The sequence below is a fragment of the Phacochoerus africanus genome, chromosome X (assembly GCF_016906955.1).
Source record: "Phacochoerus africanus isolate WHEZ1 chromosome X, ROS_Pafr_v1, whole genome shotgun sequence".
In the NCBI taxonomy this organism is placed as follows: Eukaryota; Metazoa; Chordata; class Mammalia; order Artiodactyla; family Suidae; genus Phacochoerus; species Phacochoerus africanus.
The window spans coordinates 42,184,002-42,201,082 of record NC_062560.1 but is presented as its reverse complement, the minus strand read 5'-3'; the positions used below and the strand labels follow the sequence as shown (position 1 = coordinate 42,201,082).

At 43.2% G+C, this 17,081-nt stretch overlaps 1 protein-coding gene across 22 annotated transcripts in view; it reads right to left on the bottom strand.

The window, feature by feature from the left end:
- Positions 1 to 5,129, bottom strand: part of KDM6A (lysine demethylase 6A) — a 200,500-nt gene extending 195,371 nt beyond the window's left edge. For 14 of the 22 annotated variants that reach the window (XR_007132806.1, XM_047764517.1, XM_047764519.1 and 11 more), the window contains exons 1-2: positions 4,606 to 5,104; positions 4,308 to 4,371 (exon numbers count right to left, since the gene is read on the bottom strand). Coding sequence is in view for 21 of the 22 variants with exons in the window: in XM_047764517.1 (XP_047620473.1) it covers positions 4,308 to 4,371; positions 4,606 to 4,766 (225 nt within the window). In the remaining variant the exon portion in view is untranslated. Of the gene's footprint in view, positions 1 to 4,307; positions 4,372 to 4,605 lie in introns of all 22 variants that reach the window. The other 8 variants (XM_047764520.1, XM_047764529.1, XM_047764527.1 and 5 more) reach the window with 3 other exon arrangements.
- Between the last annotated feature and the right edge of the window lie 11,952 nt (positions 5,130 to 17,081).

The following is a 17,081-nucleotide window of genomic DNA, read 5'->3' as shown; positions in this document are numbered from 1 at the left end:
AATCCACTGTCTTTAACATCAATTTCAAAGAGCTCAAAGCATAGCAATGAGTTTCAAAGTAAAAATAAACCCAACAACAACAACAAAAAAACCTTTTCAAACCTGCTAAATAATACTGGCATTACATAAATAAAAAATTAATGTTACATAACCAAATCAGAAAAAGATTTTTTATTCTGTAGCTATCTAGCCAAGCAGTGAACCTTCACTTTGGCTTAAAGTGTACGGCCCACCATTCCACTTTACAACCTACGCAAAAACTCATCTCTCAGGCAGTTTTTCTTCCCTAGTCATTTCTACTTGTAATTGATTTTACAGAAAGAGCTATCTGGTGTTTGTGTATGTGTATGTGTGTGGGGGGGGGGGGGTCACAACTTAAAAACCACTGGAAATAAATATATCCCTTTAAGTGCCAGCAAAAAAAACACAGAACATAATATAGAATAATTTGAAACATCAACATTCAAATATCATGGTATAAGTAAGACACCTCTAGAAATGACCTAATAATTTTCCCCTACCATCTACATGCAGGCAAACCAAATTTAGGAAAATATATTCTTTAATGGACCTTAAACTACTTCCACTGCCCCCAAAATTTTAAATTTCAACTATTTTCATACTAACTAGCACCTAGTTAAAAAAAAAAAAAAAGGCACATATATCTTAAAATGGTAAAAAATCCATTACTATTTCTAGGTATTCTACATAGTCCTTCTATTGATCAACAGAATTACCCAAAAAAAAAAAAAAAAATCCCATTAAGAGTATTTAATACAAATTTCAAAATGATACAGATACTTCGAAAGGAACAACTCTGTATTTTAGCAATAGTTCCTTGACAAGGATTCACAACCCTTGATCATATTACTACTATAGACATAAATGTATAGTATTGCCATATTCATATACTATATGAATTATTACTATGTTATACTTTAACTCAAATCCTTATCAATTGAAAACAAGATTAACCCAAAAGATTTTTGAAAATGTACTAAAATGCTACCATAGCGTAATTTCTGTTAAAAATGTTTCACTTTTCAGTTACTTTTCAGTAATTCTACTGTAATTAAAAAAATAAGAATCCTGAACTACTATGTTCCCAAAAGATTAACGGTCAGCATTAGTTTAAAAAGGAAAGTGGTCAAGATAATGCCAATTTCAAGAACTCTGATTAAGCTACCACTTGCTGTTTACAATCTTTTAAAGGTCTTACTACAAAAACAATATACTGTATTACTAATTTATTTTTTAATCCAAAACCCCAAGCATTGTATATCAAATGACAATCATTCAAACAAAATTCTTTCAATGACTCCAACAGAAATTAATTTTTCAAAAGCATTCAGAGACTAAGAGAAATCAGCAGTTTGGACAAAGTATCCTCACACTTAGAAAAGGAATATACAAGTTTAGGGGCAAGTAAGACATACTTACTATTAAAAGTTTTAAACTTTCCAAAGCTTTAAAGTCAAGAGTTAATCTTCTTTAAAACCTACTAAGGAAAATTTAAAACCTTAAAAGAAAATCCAATAATATACAGGAATAAGAATTTTTGAAAGCAATTAGTTTCAGCTAAGTTTCTATCAGAAAGAAAAAAAAGTTATACAAGATGCAGACTACATCTGTGGTTTGGGGGGGGGGGCGCGACAAAGATCATAGCTAAAAAGAGAATAATCCTGGTAGTTGTTCAATTCCAGTATCTGCCCTTAGGTAAGTAGCCTGAACCTAACCGACAAAGAAAAACCAACTCTTATTTTCAAGAATTTCAGAGAAAAAGAATTCTGAAACCAAACACAGCTCAACACTCCACAAAAAAACACAGTTTACCAGGACTGTTCAAAAGATGGATGAAACCAAAAAATTCAATTACTTCCTACAGCAGGACTCCAGATCATTCATTCTATTCAAAACCCAGTCCGAGCACATGGTATGAGGTTATATAATATCAAGCTTTACATTACACATTTCACGGGTACGCTCACAAGGATGCAACCAAGAATTGTATGTGGTTACGAGCACATACTCTAGACTGTTTTAATGTTAAGGCTAATGAGTCTAGACCTAAATACACAGGACATCACAAGCATGGGGTCTGAAAGCAATGAAGATTTTTTTTTAGCTTAATACTCAGTAGTTTATCAAACTACCCAGTACTTTATGAAGCCTTCATTCTTCCACAAAACATAACGCATGAAGCTTTACAAGTTTCTCATTTATGTTACTGTATTCAAACATCAATAAAGTAAAGCACACTTTCACAAAAAAAATTTGAAAATGCTTGGTTCTTTTATAATTTAAACTCAAAAGTGCATAATAACTGCAGGGCTCAATATTCGAAACTACAATCTGCAAAACAATGTAAAGCACGATCCACTGTCAATTCATCTAAATACAAACATTCTGACACATGAAATCACCTAGCATTTTACATATTATCCACATAAAACATCAGATCCCATTTATTTCTTCATTACTGTAACCAAAAGCAAATAGATTTTGGCTAAACTTTTTCAAATGTATTATCTTTGCAAACAATTTCACCAACACCCTATTACATGGGCAAAAATCACTCCAAACTAAATGCTCCTAAGTTTAAATATTTTGCTTAATCTTTTGGGAGGACAACTTTGACAGTAGTCGAGTAATTTTAAATAACATACTTTAAATACTCAGGTTGAAAAAAATTTTTTCAAGGCTTCAATCATTTGAGAGCTAGTCGCTATTCATTTTTCCGGCGATAATTTCAATGAAGCCAATTAATACCTACATAGTCAGTTTAATTCAACTTTTGTCCACCGGTCAAAGGGACTGGGTTTACTGAAAAGGATTATTCCTGTTTAGCTTTCTGGTCATTTACCTGTGTTTGAAACCCCTTACACTTAAGTTACACTGAAACAGAAACAAAAGTATAATTTCAGATAAAAGGAATTAGTGACTCTCCTAAATCAAACTACAGATAAAAATTCGGGACAACTAAATTACAAAAAAAAAAATCAACTTAAGAATATAACTCAAGGCTTTAGTCATTTCAAACTTCCTTCTCAATCGCAACAATAACGCCAGGTGTCAATTGCAAAGCTACTGATTTCAACTGGGGAAGAAAACGTCTAATGGATGCACCACCTATCCCGCACACTCCAAGTTTCACGGTCCCGATCAAGAAGCAAGCGTACAAATATCACTTCGATCAGATTTTGGTCAAGAGACACAAACTGATGAACACAGATCGAGACTCCACTGCCTTTGTTCAATAGCTGACGGATGGGTAACTAAATGTGCTACAGGTTGATAAGCATTTACCAGGCTTCTGAATGCTGCTTTCAAGCCTGAGAAGGGTACAAGCATTCTGGATGCAAATAGTCTTGGGTAATTTTTATCAAACCTCACCAAGCTGCACACTCCGAAGGAGAGGCCTATTCATCGCTACTATTTATTTCCATGTTTACCTCTCCTCCCTCCCCCAAACCCCCCCCTTCACTTTCTCCTCCCACCCTGTCCCGCCATCTTGGGCCGATAGGAGCAGCCATTACTTAACTAAATGACAGTGCCAACAACTTTCCACACAAATAAACAGAGACTACACCCCGAATTCTCCCCGGCCTCCCCTGTCAGACGCGCAGGAAGCGAGGCTCCAGGAAGAAAACACGTTCACAAATAAGTGCAGGATTTCTGCCGCCCAAAGACCCCGAAAGTAAACAAGTCACCTAACTTCAGGTAGAAGACAGACCCATCGAGAGGCATGTCAACAGCCCCATGCAAACTCTTCGCCGCCCTAACCTACGTGCAACTTCCCCCTTCTGGGAGCGGGGACACAAGAAAGCCCCCAACGGTGGGTTAACAGGGGACTTCACCAACAGCCTGCCTGGAGAAAAAGAATAAAAAATAAAAATAAATTTAAAAAAAAAAAACCCACAGCAGGCAAGTAACTCGGAAATGTGGGGGAAATCTACACGCATTCACGAGCCCTTGACCCTAAACTGCCACCTCGGAGAGATCGTGGCTCGACTTTCCAAAAGCCCCCAAATAACAGGCTCTTTGGTCGACCCGGGGGGAGCTCGGCCCCGAAACGCTGCCGTCTCTGTTCCTCCAGCTACGAGAGGAGACGGCGATTTCACAAGGGAACGAGCGAGGGATCCGGGGGTGGGGGGGTGGGGGGAGAGCAGAGGCAGGAAATAGTTTTCCGGAAACCCCTCGGCCATCGTTCGCGGCCACAATGAGCGCCGGCCGGGCCGCCGGGCCCGGGGCTAGCGGGGCGCCGGCCGCGTACACCGTGTCCGCGCTCCGGCCCGCGGCTGCCTTACCTTGCCCAGTAGGGCCTTCGTCCTGGCGCCATCTTCATGAAACCTCACGAACCCGAAGAGGCGGCTGTGGGGAGAGACACACACGCGGCCCGTTAAGGCTCCGCCGGCACCACCGACCCATCCCTGCCCGAGCCCGAGGCCCCAGCGGCGGCGATCACCGCACCGAGAGCGCCAAGCCGAGGTGCCCGCCCCGCCGCCGCCACTGCTACCGCGGCCAGAGACGAGCCGCGCTCGGGCCTCCCCAGAGAGCGGCGCCAACCCGTCCGGAGCCGACCGGGCGGGTGACGGCGGCCCGTACCTGTCCAGTCCGCCGAGCGCCTCCCTCTCCTCGGCTGTCAGGCTCGGGGACGCCTCCTCGCTCTCGCCGCTCGCTTTTCCCGCCGCCATTTTCTTTTCCTCATCACCGAAAGCGGCGGCGGCAGCGGCGGCGGTAGCGAGCGACACTCCGCAGGATTTCATGGAAACGCAGCGAATTCACAACTCCAACGCCGACACCCCCCCTCGCGGGCCGGGGCCCGCAACGACGCTCCCAATCTCCGCGCGGGACCGGCACACCAACTTTATCGCCGCCTCCTCCTCCGCCGCGGGCGGCAGCGACGAAAAATCCCAACGCGGCGGCGGTGAAGGTGGCGGCGGCAGGGGCTGCGGAGCCCCCGGGTCGGCAGCGACGGCGGCTCGGCTTGTAGGGTCACATCGCGGGGGCGGGCGAGGGGCAGCCACGGGCGGGGACGGCGGGAACGGCCGGAGCGCGCGGGGCTGAGGGACTCGGGGGGGATTCGTTGGAGACACAAACTTCCCCGGCACCAGCACAAAGTTGTTGTAATTGTGTCACACAGCGAACCCCACGCCGCCGCCGTGACCCCCCCTCCCCGCCCGGCCAGCGCCGCCAATCGGCGGGGCCCGCTCGCCTCACGTGACCTTTGTTGACTCACGTCAGCCGTGGCTCCACTCAACTTGCTAGCTGCCCGAGCCCCGCCCACCGAGGCCGCCACCGACGGGGAGCGGGACGCACGCCAATTCCGGCCGGTGGTTGGCTGCTCGACCCGTCTGTCGGGGCGAAGGGTTGGCACCGAGAGGGACTAGCTTATTAGGTTGTGCCGGTTAAATACACTGGGGCAGAGAATGGAGGGTCCGGGCCGTGTCACCTCGGGAGTCGCGGCGGGCTCGGGAGGGGGAGGGGAGCGTTGGGGAAGGGCGAGGTCCGGCACCGCCCGCGGCGGGCGCGAGCAGTGAGCGAGGACGCCATGAACGGCCTCTGCTTGGCCGAGAGCCCCGGGCTGGGCCGGGATCGCGGCTCCAGCATCATAGGCTCCGGGGGTCCCGGCCCCAGAGGGCCTGATAAGGGTCGCGTCGCCGGGAGGCGGTGCCTGGCCCCTGACCTCCGCCCTCCAAAGAAGGCGCACACTTTTGGCACCGCTGGAGATAATGGCCTCCGCGAGGAGTGCACTCGGGCAGCGACTGCCGGCCCCCGTGCTCCGCGCCTCGGGCGGCGCCTTAGGCCGGGCCTCAGCTGCCAGCCCCGATTCCCTCGCTCGCGCCGCAAGTGAAGGGAGAAAGGCCCCGTGATCCCCAGCCGGAAGGAATGAAGAGTCGCCCACGGGGGTCCGGCTCGCTGACCACGCTCCCCACCGCCGAAGGTCTGTTGGCGGCACTTTGGGGCCAAATTTTCGTGCTACCCGCGTTTTATCAGTAGTTCATTATAGTGTTGTAAGGAAAAGCGATGACGAAAAATTGTTAAAGCGACATCTCCAGAATGTTGGTTTGATCTCAGTGGGGCCCTCATGGAAGAGTTGGGGCTACTTGTAGACAGGCCTGAGAGAAGACATAATTCAGATCCTCATCGAAGCTTGTAGCCCAGAAAACCTTTTTCTGTCCACCGCCCCCCCCCATGTCTTTGGCAACAGTAACTTGTTCCGGCCATATGCAAATAAAAGCCACTAGTCTGCCTTTCTATCTACAGTATAATTGGGAGGAAAAGAAAACATGTGTTCGGTCCATTACGCTTTTCAAAAGACATTGAATAAGCTATGTCTCATATAACACATCTGTTAGAGGGCACACCTCCAGTCATCAGGGATAGGAAAAAATTAATGGACATATAAAGACAAGGTTTCCTTTATAAACATGGACTCTATATTTTCAATAATGTAACCAATAAGCGTGATATCTTTAACTTGTATTTCAAAATATAAGGAAGACAATTCAGTGCTGACTCAATAATCCTAGCAGTTTTTCAGTGAGAAGCTATGGAAATCCCAACTGGTTTTGCACACACAGTTTTAAATAGTTCCCCTGAGACTAGTAACTAGAATAACAAACTATAGTTTTATATGGATTATATTTCATGTTTAATTACTTTCTCTGAAACGCCTCTCCCAGTCTTTATGCTAGTCCTTCCATTTTACTTGAATGAGTAAGTACAAGGCTGCATGTTTTTTACAGCTAAATTAATGCATGCATTAACTTTGTCAAAACAGATGACCTTCAAAGCCTGGGAGACTTTGACACCACTCTCTCCCCATCACCACCACACCACACACATTCTTAGACTTACACAAGTAGAGAAATTCTGCCAGTATTTGACAATTTTCCTGGAGCTGGTGGTTCTTGACTCAGGCCCTTTCCACGAATTTTCAGACTACCCACCTCCAGCGCCTCAAAACCTTCTTAGCAGCAGAATTGCATGGAGTGAGTGCGATGGGTGGGGTTGAGGTCTAGCAGACCTGGATGCAAATCATTACTCTTCACAGGCTGTGCATCCTTGGGAAAGTTATTTATCCTCTAAGCCAGAACTGGATGTCTAGTCCAACTACAGATATCCGTCCTCCATTATGAAGCATGAGACAATTTGTATGCAGTAATATAGTCCTGATATCACTATACAGTTTTTTTAGATCTTGCACAGTTTATAATCTGTCGAGTAAATTTATGTAGGTAAAGTGCCAGGCACCTAATATGCATTCAAAGACCTCAAAAAAATAGGAACAGGAGTTCCTGTCATGGCTCAGTAGAAATGAATCCGACTAGCATCCATGGGGGGACGCAGGTTCGATCCTTGGCCTCGCTCAGTGGGTTAAGGATCCAGTGTTGCCATCAGCTGTGGTATAGGCTGCAGATGTGGCTCGTATCTCGCGTTGCTGTGGCAATGGTGTAGGCCAGTGTTCCCAGGCTAGAGGTAGCTGCGATTTGACCCCCAGCCTGGGACCCTCCATATGCTGCGAGTGTGGCCCTAAAAAAAAAAAAAGGAACAGAGTTCCTATTGTGGCTCAGCAGGTTAAAGACCCAACATAGTCTCAGGATTGAACCTGTATCCTCACAGAGATACAGATACAGGTTCAATCCCTGGTCTTGCTCAGTGGGTCAAGGATCCGGCATTGCTGCAAGCTGCTGGTGTAGGTCACAGATGCGGCTCAGATCGAGTGTTTCTGTGGCTGCAGCTTCCGCTTGCAGCTGCAGCTCCAATTCAACTCCTAGCCCAGGAACTTCCATGTGCCGCAGGTGCGGGCCTAAAAATAAATAATTCATTCATTAAGAAAGTTAATCACCACTCTACCAATGACTTCCTCTTTATCTATCCCTCCCCTATGGAAAAGCCCAACACATGGGCAGTTCTAATCTACTTTTTATTGGGGGCATATAACCCAACATTACTACATCTCTATTCTAAAATTAAACCTTATATCATTGTAGTACTGATTCTTGTTTCATAATTATAACTTAATACATTAGGAGGTGGGGGGAGTAATTTGAATTTACCAAGTTGATATAACTAATATATGCATAGATAAATCAATGTTTTAAAATTATATGAAATTTGTATCATGCCGAGTTGGATTATGGACTAATCAGTGCATCATTTGTAGCCGCATTGTATTAATACTAATGTAAGTACCATCGATTAATATCAGAGGAGAAACCCACTCAATTATAGGAAAATGAATTTAACTTCCTTTCCAACAACTACTTAACCTGAACTATTAAAGAATACATAGTTCTTTTACACTGTTAGTGCCACATAAGCTATGCAGAAAATAAGAAGTCACGTAATAGAGCCATGATTTATCTAGTCTTATATAGAACTATACTTATGCTTTAAATCAGGTTCAAAAATAAACTGAGTTTTTCCCACACTTACTGATGTCATAAAGATTATCCAACTGATGTCCAAACACGTTGATGACAAAAATAAATATAGGGTTAGAGTTCCGGAGAGGTAGCCAAGTACAGACAGATCTTCATCTATTATAAAAACTTTAGTTGTCAAAATAGTTTCCGGACTTCTTCTGAGAGAAGCCTTGACTCCCAAACCACCATGAGCCTAGATGTCCAGCTTTACCAAGCTGTAAGGAGGCACCTCAAATCCTACCCGCCGCCACCACACTGGGGAGCCTGGACTTCCGTCCCCACCTAGCAGTAATGAGGCATCAGTCTCCTTCCTTGCTGAGTTGGTGTCAGAGGAGGCCTACTGGAGAGTCAGAAATTTCACCCCTGCACAGTGATTACAAGGCTACCACTCGCATGGCATCAGTGGAGGCAATGTGACCAACAGTAAAGAGGCACTCCTATACCTCCAAGCATAGGGGCATCAATGGAGGCCTAGAGGGAAGCCAGAACTTCCATTCACACTCAGCAATAACAAGAACACCCCCCACCTCCACCAGCGTCAACCAAGTTTAAGTGGAGAACCTGGACTTCCACTCCTACCTGGCAGTAACAAGGCAGTGCTTTCCCTTCCCCAACAGAGTGAGTCAGAAGAGACCTGCGAAAGCAGAATATTTAGATAAGATCCAGAGTCTTATAACAGAATACCCAAATGGCCAGGTTTCTCTCATACCAAGAACCAGAATAATCCCAACATTAATTAGAAAGGACAATCAACAGATGTGAATGTTAAGGTGAACCAGATGTTCACATTATCTGACAATGACTATAAAGCAATCATAAAAATGTTTCAGTGAGCAATTATCAATTCATTCAAAACAAATGAGAAACGCAAAGGTCTTAACGGAGAAATAGGAAATTTCAGCAAAGAAATAGGAGATACAGGATTTCCCTGGTGGCTCAGTGGATTAAGGATCCAGATCTGCCACTGCTGTGGCTCGGGTAGCCACTGCGGCACAGGTTCGATCCCTGTCCCAGAAACTTCTGCGTGCTGCAGGCTTGGCCAAAAAAATAAAAGAAGTAGAAGATATAAAGAGAAACCAAATGGAAATTTTAGAACTGAAAAATGTAATAACCAGGACTTCCTGTTGTGATACAGTGAATTAATGATCCAGCTCATCTCTGTGGTGTTGATGGTTCAAAACCCAGCCCAGCGCAGTGGGTTAAGGGTCTGGCATTGCCACAGCTGTGGCATAGGTTGCACATGTGACTCAGATTTGATCCCTGGCCCAGAACTTCCATATGCTGCAGGTGCATCCGAAAAAGAAAAGAGAAAAATATAACAACCAGGAGTTCCCATCATGGCTCAGCAGTCAATGAACCTGACTGGTATCCATGAGGATGCGGGTTCGATCCCTGGCCTCACTCAGTGGGTTAAGGATATTGCGTTGCCCTGAGCTGTGGCCTGGTTCACAGATGCAGCTTGGATCCAGCGTAGCTGTGGCTGTGGTGCAGGCCAGCAGTTGCAGTTCCAATTCAACCCCTAGCCAGGGAACTTCCATATGCTGCTGGCGCGGCCCTGCAAAGACAAAAAAGTGTGTGTGTGTGTGTTTGTATAGTAACCAAAATCCAAAATTCAATGTATATGGGCTTATCATCAGAATGAAGTGGGTAGAGGAAAGAATCAGAGAACTTCAAGACAGAACAATAGAAATTACCTAATGTGAACAAGAGAAAAAAAAGGTAATAATAATAAACAGAGCCTCAGAGATCTATGGGAAGATAACAAGGAACATAACATCTGTGTCATCAGAGTCCCAGAAGGAAAGAAGAAATAGGTCAGGGCCTGAAAGTTATGCAAAGAAATAATGGCTGAAAACTTTCCAAGTTGACACAGTTCCTGTCCTGAACTCTTGGAGAGTTGTATAAAAAAATTCTATACCATAAAATAGAATGACGAGTGCTATAAGCTTTGCCCAAATTTCTGCGGAGGCTCATAGAAGAGGCATCTTTATAAGCCTAGAGGTACCAGGTAAAGCTCCTGGAGAATAAAAGATGGATTGTTGGGAGCTTGGGGGTAGGTACAGGGGTGGATATCTTCCTGGCAGAGGCAGCAACAGATCTGCAAAAGTGCAGAAGCTAAGAATATGAGAGTTCTGATAAAGTCAAGAAGTTGAGTATGGCTGTGACCAAAAGGAAAGAATTGGGAGTTGAAGTTGAAAAATTAGGCAGAACCATGAAGAGTCTAGTAACAGCTTACTAAAGAATCATACCAATGTTTATATTATGATTTTAAGCACGGAAACAGTAAGGTTGCTTATTGGTATTAGTGCTGCTGCATTCAACAGAAGATTTCTTTTCACCTAACCTCACCAGCTGGCACCAAGCTCAAAGAATATTGACTTGCTCGCTCATCTTGCCCTTTTGCTAGACCAGGGGCCAGAAAACCATCATCTACAGGCCAAAGCCAGCCCACCACCTGTATTTGTACAGCCATTTCATCACACATTAAAATTACGTGAAATTCAAATTTTGGTGTGTATAAGTAAAGGTGTATTGGAACACACTCATGGTCATTCATTTATGTAGCATCTATGGCCACTTTCACAAAGCAACCCAGAGTTGAATAGATGCAACAGAGAATGTAGGTGGTGCTCTCATCTCTTCACACTGCTGCTTCGTGCCTCAAAAATCACAATGATGCTGTTATAACCTGGCGGTGTTTCAAGAACCACAGATATAATATCATGACATTTTTTTTATTACCAGTATATACCTATCATGTCAACACCGGAAAAAAGAGTTTTAAAAAGGACTTCATGTGTCATGCTTTTTAAGGCACCGTGTAGACTACTTTGTTATCAAATTCAATAGCCAAGCATTTATGATATAATAAGTATAGTTCTGCTAAAAGAATATGTGTCAACATTGTCAGACCACACTCTTCACAATATTCCCAACTAACAGAAAAGCAACTGTGAGAACAATTAGAGAGTTTAAAACAGACTATTTTCTCACAGCAGAATTTCTTCACAAAAATAAAAAACGAATATGAGGCTACACCCAAAGTAATCTTCTGAGTGGCTCTTTTCTTAGGCAAATAAGGAAAGCTGTTTCATTAAATTATGTTGGATTGCAATAGCCAAAGTAATGTGTCCAGAGAAAATAAATTTAAGACTATTTCAGCTAGGATAGTTGTGTGAAGAGTTGAGGATATTGGGAGCAACATCAATAGTCATTTAAAAAACAAAGCAGGAGTTCCTACTGTGGCTCAGTGGGTTAAGAATCTGACTAGTATCCATGAGGATTCGGGTTCGATCCCTGAGCTCGCTCAGTGGGTTAAGGATCCAGCATTGCCGCAAGCTGCAGCATAAGTTGAAGATGTGGCTCGGATCTGGCGTGGCTGTGGCTGTGGTGTAGGCCAGCAGCTGCAGCTCCGATTCAGCTCCTAGCCTGGGAACTTCCATATACCGCAGGTGTGGCCCTAAAAAACAAAAACAAAAACGCAAAGCAATTCCTGGCTCTTCATGAGTTAACAGGTAATGCTGCTATTACTCAGTTGTTCATTTGAAGAGTCAAAGCCTTGTTTGAAATAACTAAAGAATTAGCTTCTGTGCATAGTCTGCATGGAACAACTACAAGGGGAAAATATTTTCAAAGAAGCTAAAAATTACTGATTCCATATAACATGAAGAGGAACCTGCCAAGATGTGTTATAAGCTATAGTAGTAAAAATATGTGTAAAACAGAGAAATGCTTATTTGAACGGAAAAACAAAGCTTATGAAAATGTAAGGTGTAAATAACTATTAAAAATAATAATAATAATAAAAACTATTAAAATAATAATAAAAAGAAAATGTAAGGTGTTTAAACCCTTATGGCTATTTATTGTATTATTCACTAATAATTACTTTGTGGTAGCATTTGAACTTATCATGTGTTATTGAACCAGTCACTTCATGCATTTACATGGCTTTAACCATCACTTCTGTGAATTTTTATCAGAAATAGAAATTGAATATCCTGACTAGTTCTATCACGCACAGTTCAATTGTGATTCTTTTCAGCTCAAGAACAAAACTGAAAATTATTGAATGAGAACAGTCTTCAACCACTATCATCAAACTATGAATGGCTTTGGAAATTAGCTTTTGTGGGAGACCTGATAATATGTCTTAATGAATTTCACCAATTCCAAGGTGAAACAACAGTTATACATGAAACTTATACTTCAGTGAAATCATTTTGATGATGAATAGCTTTGCTTGAATTACAAGTACTGTCAAGCCACTGTGTACACTTCCACGCTATGAAAAGTTAAAATAAGAAGCATATTATCCATTCTGATACAGATTTGCAACAGATACATTTTCCAAGCTCAAACTACAATTCCAAGCAACATTTTTTTAGGCCTCAACGCAGGGCAAAGGAAGTTTCTATCTTTCAAAATTCATTTAACTGTTCAATTGAAGAGTTCCTACCTAACCATCAATTGAAAATGATTAATCTGCAGTGTAGTGACATACTGAAATGCAAATATCAAAAGAATCTAATAGAATTCTATAAATGCCTTCCATGCAATGAATATGCTCAATTAAAATCACATACACATGGATTGGTGTCAGTGTTTGGCAGGGCCTGTGTGGAAAGACATTCTCAAAAATAAAATACATAAAATCCTCTTGCAGATCAGCATTAACAGATGAACATTTGCAAACTAATCTGATGATAGGGAATTTTGAACTTTAATTAAGCAAATAAATATATATTCCAAAAACAAAGACTCCTATTCTTCGCATTAGTAGACCTGTATTAACAAAAAAAAATACCCAGTCATTACTATTATATTTTAAATGTCATCAATAAAATATTTGCGAAAACTTGTTTTCTCTCTTGTTTTATTTATTTATTTTTTTGTATTTTTGTCTTTTCTAGGGCCACACCCGAGGCATACGGAACTTCCCAGGCTAGGGGTCCAATCAGAGCTACAGCTGCCGGCCTACACCACAGCCATGGCAATGCCAGATCCAAGCCACATCTGCAGCCACAGCAATGTCAGATCCTTAACCCACTGAGCAAGGCCAGGGATCAAACCTGCAACCTCTTGGTCCCTAGTCTGTTTCGTTAACCACTGAGCCACGACGGGAACTCCTCTCTCTTGTTTTAAAAGTACCTACATAATATCTTTAACTTTGCCTCCTGACCTTCACAGTCTAAAATATTGATTATAGGAGTTTGCGTTGTGGCGCAGCAGAAACGAATCCGATCCCTGGCCTTGATCAGTGGGTTAAGGATCCGGCAGTGCTGCGAGCTGTGGTGTAGGCTGGCGGCTGCAGCTCCAATTCCACCCTTAGCCTGGGAACCTCCATATGCCGTGGGTGTGGCCCTCAAAAAAAAAAAAAAATGGACCGGAAAAAAAAAAAAGGTAAATTCAGACCGTGTGTACATTGGTGTGCCCTCTGGCTGCAAACTTGAGACGGAGATTCTTCTGCTATTACTTCCATCCACGTATGGTGGATCCAAGTGTAAGTGGCTCACTAATCACCTGTAGACAGATATTGAGCCCATAGAAACCCTTGTCTTTTTCTTATTTTTCCTTATTTATTTATTTTGGCCGTGCCTACAGCATGTAGAAGTTCCGGGGCCAGGGATCAAACCTGCACCACAGCAGCAGTCTGAGCCACAGCAATGACAATGCTGGATTCTTAAGCCACTGAGCCCCAAGGGAACTCCAGAAACCCTTGTCTTATTTCAGGGTAAGGAGAATAATCAGCCCAGAGCTAGAGGAAGAGCACAGCATCTAGAAAAGCAAATGGAGGAAGTGAGAACTCTTCTCTGTCAGGAGGATCCAGGAGAAAATAGAAACCTGTTAGCATCCTTAAAGCTTCAGCAAAAAAAGAAACAAAGAATGAAGAGGTGGGACATAAGAAGATCCAACAGGATGAGATGAAAGACAAACAGGGTAAGGAAAATGAACAAGTACTCTAAAAAGGCAGGACCAAAATTAAACTACACATTGGAGGCAGTAAAGAGGAAAATTTACCTGGCAGAAAATTGAAATTTCTGTCAAGAACAAAACTGATGCTGAGAAATTAAATGGAGTCTAAAAAGACAGTGACCATGAGAGGGATAGCTATGGAGACAGAATGGAGAAAATGGAGAAGCAACATATGGATAACTTGCATTCTTAAAAGAGAAACAAAGGCAAATGGAAGAGCCATGATTAAAATAAAGCAGAAATTTTCTCTGTTGAAGAGCAATGTATGTTGATTGAAAGAGCCTGCTATGTTCTAGGCAGAGTCAATAAAAGGGGACACACAATTGGACACCTCATGGCAAAATTTTAAGTGGCCATATGAACAGGTCTATAATTGTTTAGGCAAAAAATGAAACCAGATTGCCCAGATAGGAACAAACATCACCCTGTGTGACTTCTCATATCTAGAGTGATATTCACCTGAGTTGTTTTTCAGGTGTAAAGATGTCAGAAGAACACTGTCTACTATTTAAGGGGTCATACAATATAACACTTTCTTGAAAAAAATTGGTTTACAATATTTTTTCAACCAACTGAGAGATGAAGTTAAAAAAAAAACACACACAAAAAGCTCAAGAATGGGGATGTCATGAAGGGAAGCATTGTCAAGCCAAAATAGAAATATACCTAAATAATTGCATCCTATTTAATTATAATGCGAAATCTAAATTTCAGTATTTTTCTCCAAGTAGGCTCTGAATTTTTTAAATAGGAAAAATGTATCTGAACCTTAAAACCTGAGTTAACATTTTCATGGGTTAGAATGAGGAAGGAGCTGAAGATAAAATGTGCTAAATTCTATATCTCTAAAGTGTGATTCACTCTGGACCCAGTGATAGGGATAGAGCAGGATGATTAAATAGTCAGTTTAGGCGTTCCAGTCCTAGCTCAGTGGTAACAAACCCGACGAGTATTCACGAGGACGTGGGTTCAACCCCTGGCCTCACTCAGTGGGTGAAGGATCTAGCGTTGCTGTGAGCTGTGGCATAGGTCACAGATGAAACTCAGATCTGGCATTGCTGTGGCTGTGGCGTAGGCTGCTGCAGCTCCAATTTGACCCCTAGCCTGGGAACTTCTACAGGCCGTGCGTGCAGTCGTGGAAAGCAAACGCAAAGCAAAGAATTCAGTAACCTGGCAACAAACAATCTACACTACCTTGAAGGAAGGCCAGGTGCATCCAAGCACCAGACACTCTCAAGCGACAAACCCTGATAGTTAAAACACAAAACAATAGATGGGGAGTCTGAATCTTGCTACACGAAATCAGGAAGTTCGCAGTCCTTGAAGAGTAGCATTTCTGCATGTAGCCAAGACAGAAATATAGGTGAAAGGGGGAAAAACTAGGTAAAAGGGGACCTTATACGGAAACCTAAGATGCATGACTACATTTTAGTATACGTTACCACACTTTTGCTAATACCCATGTGACAAATGGCACGTGGCAGTCCCAGTTAAACCATATGGGACTAATGATGTAAGCCTTGAAATCTATCCCAAAATGAGGAAGAAGGAGGTCTTCTCTCCTTACCACTTTTTCTTTTTTTCTTTCTTTTTTGCTTTTTAGGGCCCCTCCGGAGGCATATGGAGGTTCCCAGGCTTGAGATCGAATTGGAGCTGCAGCTGCCAGCCTACACCACAGCCACAGCAACGCAGGATCCGAGCCATATCTCCAACGTACACTGCAGCTCACGGCAACACCAGATCCCTAACCCACTGAGCAAGGCCCGGGATCGAACCCACATCCTCATGGATACTAGTCAGGTTCATTACCGCTGAGCTACAGCAGGAACTCCCTCCCCACTTTTTCTTTGATTATAAAAATGTAGCCCTCTTTGTCCTTGGGGGCTGCTGCATTCCTTTGCCAGCCTGCTTGCATCTCTCACAGGCATTCTATACTAATAAACTCACTCTTTGCCTGCTACTTTGCCTCACGCTGAATTCTTTCTGCAACAAGACAAAAGAACCCAAGCTTCAGTTAAGTCCTGACACAAGGCAAGCAATTTCAATTAGAAGACGGTGGGTTCAAGTTCCAATCTGAGTTTTGGCTGGGTTCAAGGTCCACCCGAGAAGGAGCGTGGTTTCACCAGCAATTAGATAAAAATTAATTAAAAGAACAACTGAAAGGTCCATGCCAGGTTATTTTACTGTATTGGCATTCTCGTCGTGGCACAGCAGAAACGAATCCGACTAGGAACCATGAGGTTGTGGGTTCGATTCCTGGCCTCGCTCAGGGAGTTAAGGGTCTGGCATTGCCATGAGCTGTGGTGTAGGTCACAGACTCGGCTTGGATCCCGCGTGGCTGTAGCTGTGGTGTAGGCTGGCGGCTACAGCTCTGATTAGACCCCTAGCCTGGGAACCTCCATATGCCATGATGCAGCCCTAAAGACACGAAAAAAAAAAAAATCTTTATCAATTCAGGAAACAGGTGTAGTAAAAAGTACAAGTTTTGGAGTTTCTGTTGTGGTGCAGCAGAAACGAATATGACTAGGAACCATGAGGTTGTGGGTTCGATCCCTGACCTCGCTTAGTGGGTCAATGGATCTGGCGTTGCGGTGAACTGTGGAGTGGGTCGGGGATCCCATTCCTCCAGGTAACTGCTTTCATTTCAATTAATAAATAAAGTTAAAACAGTGG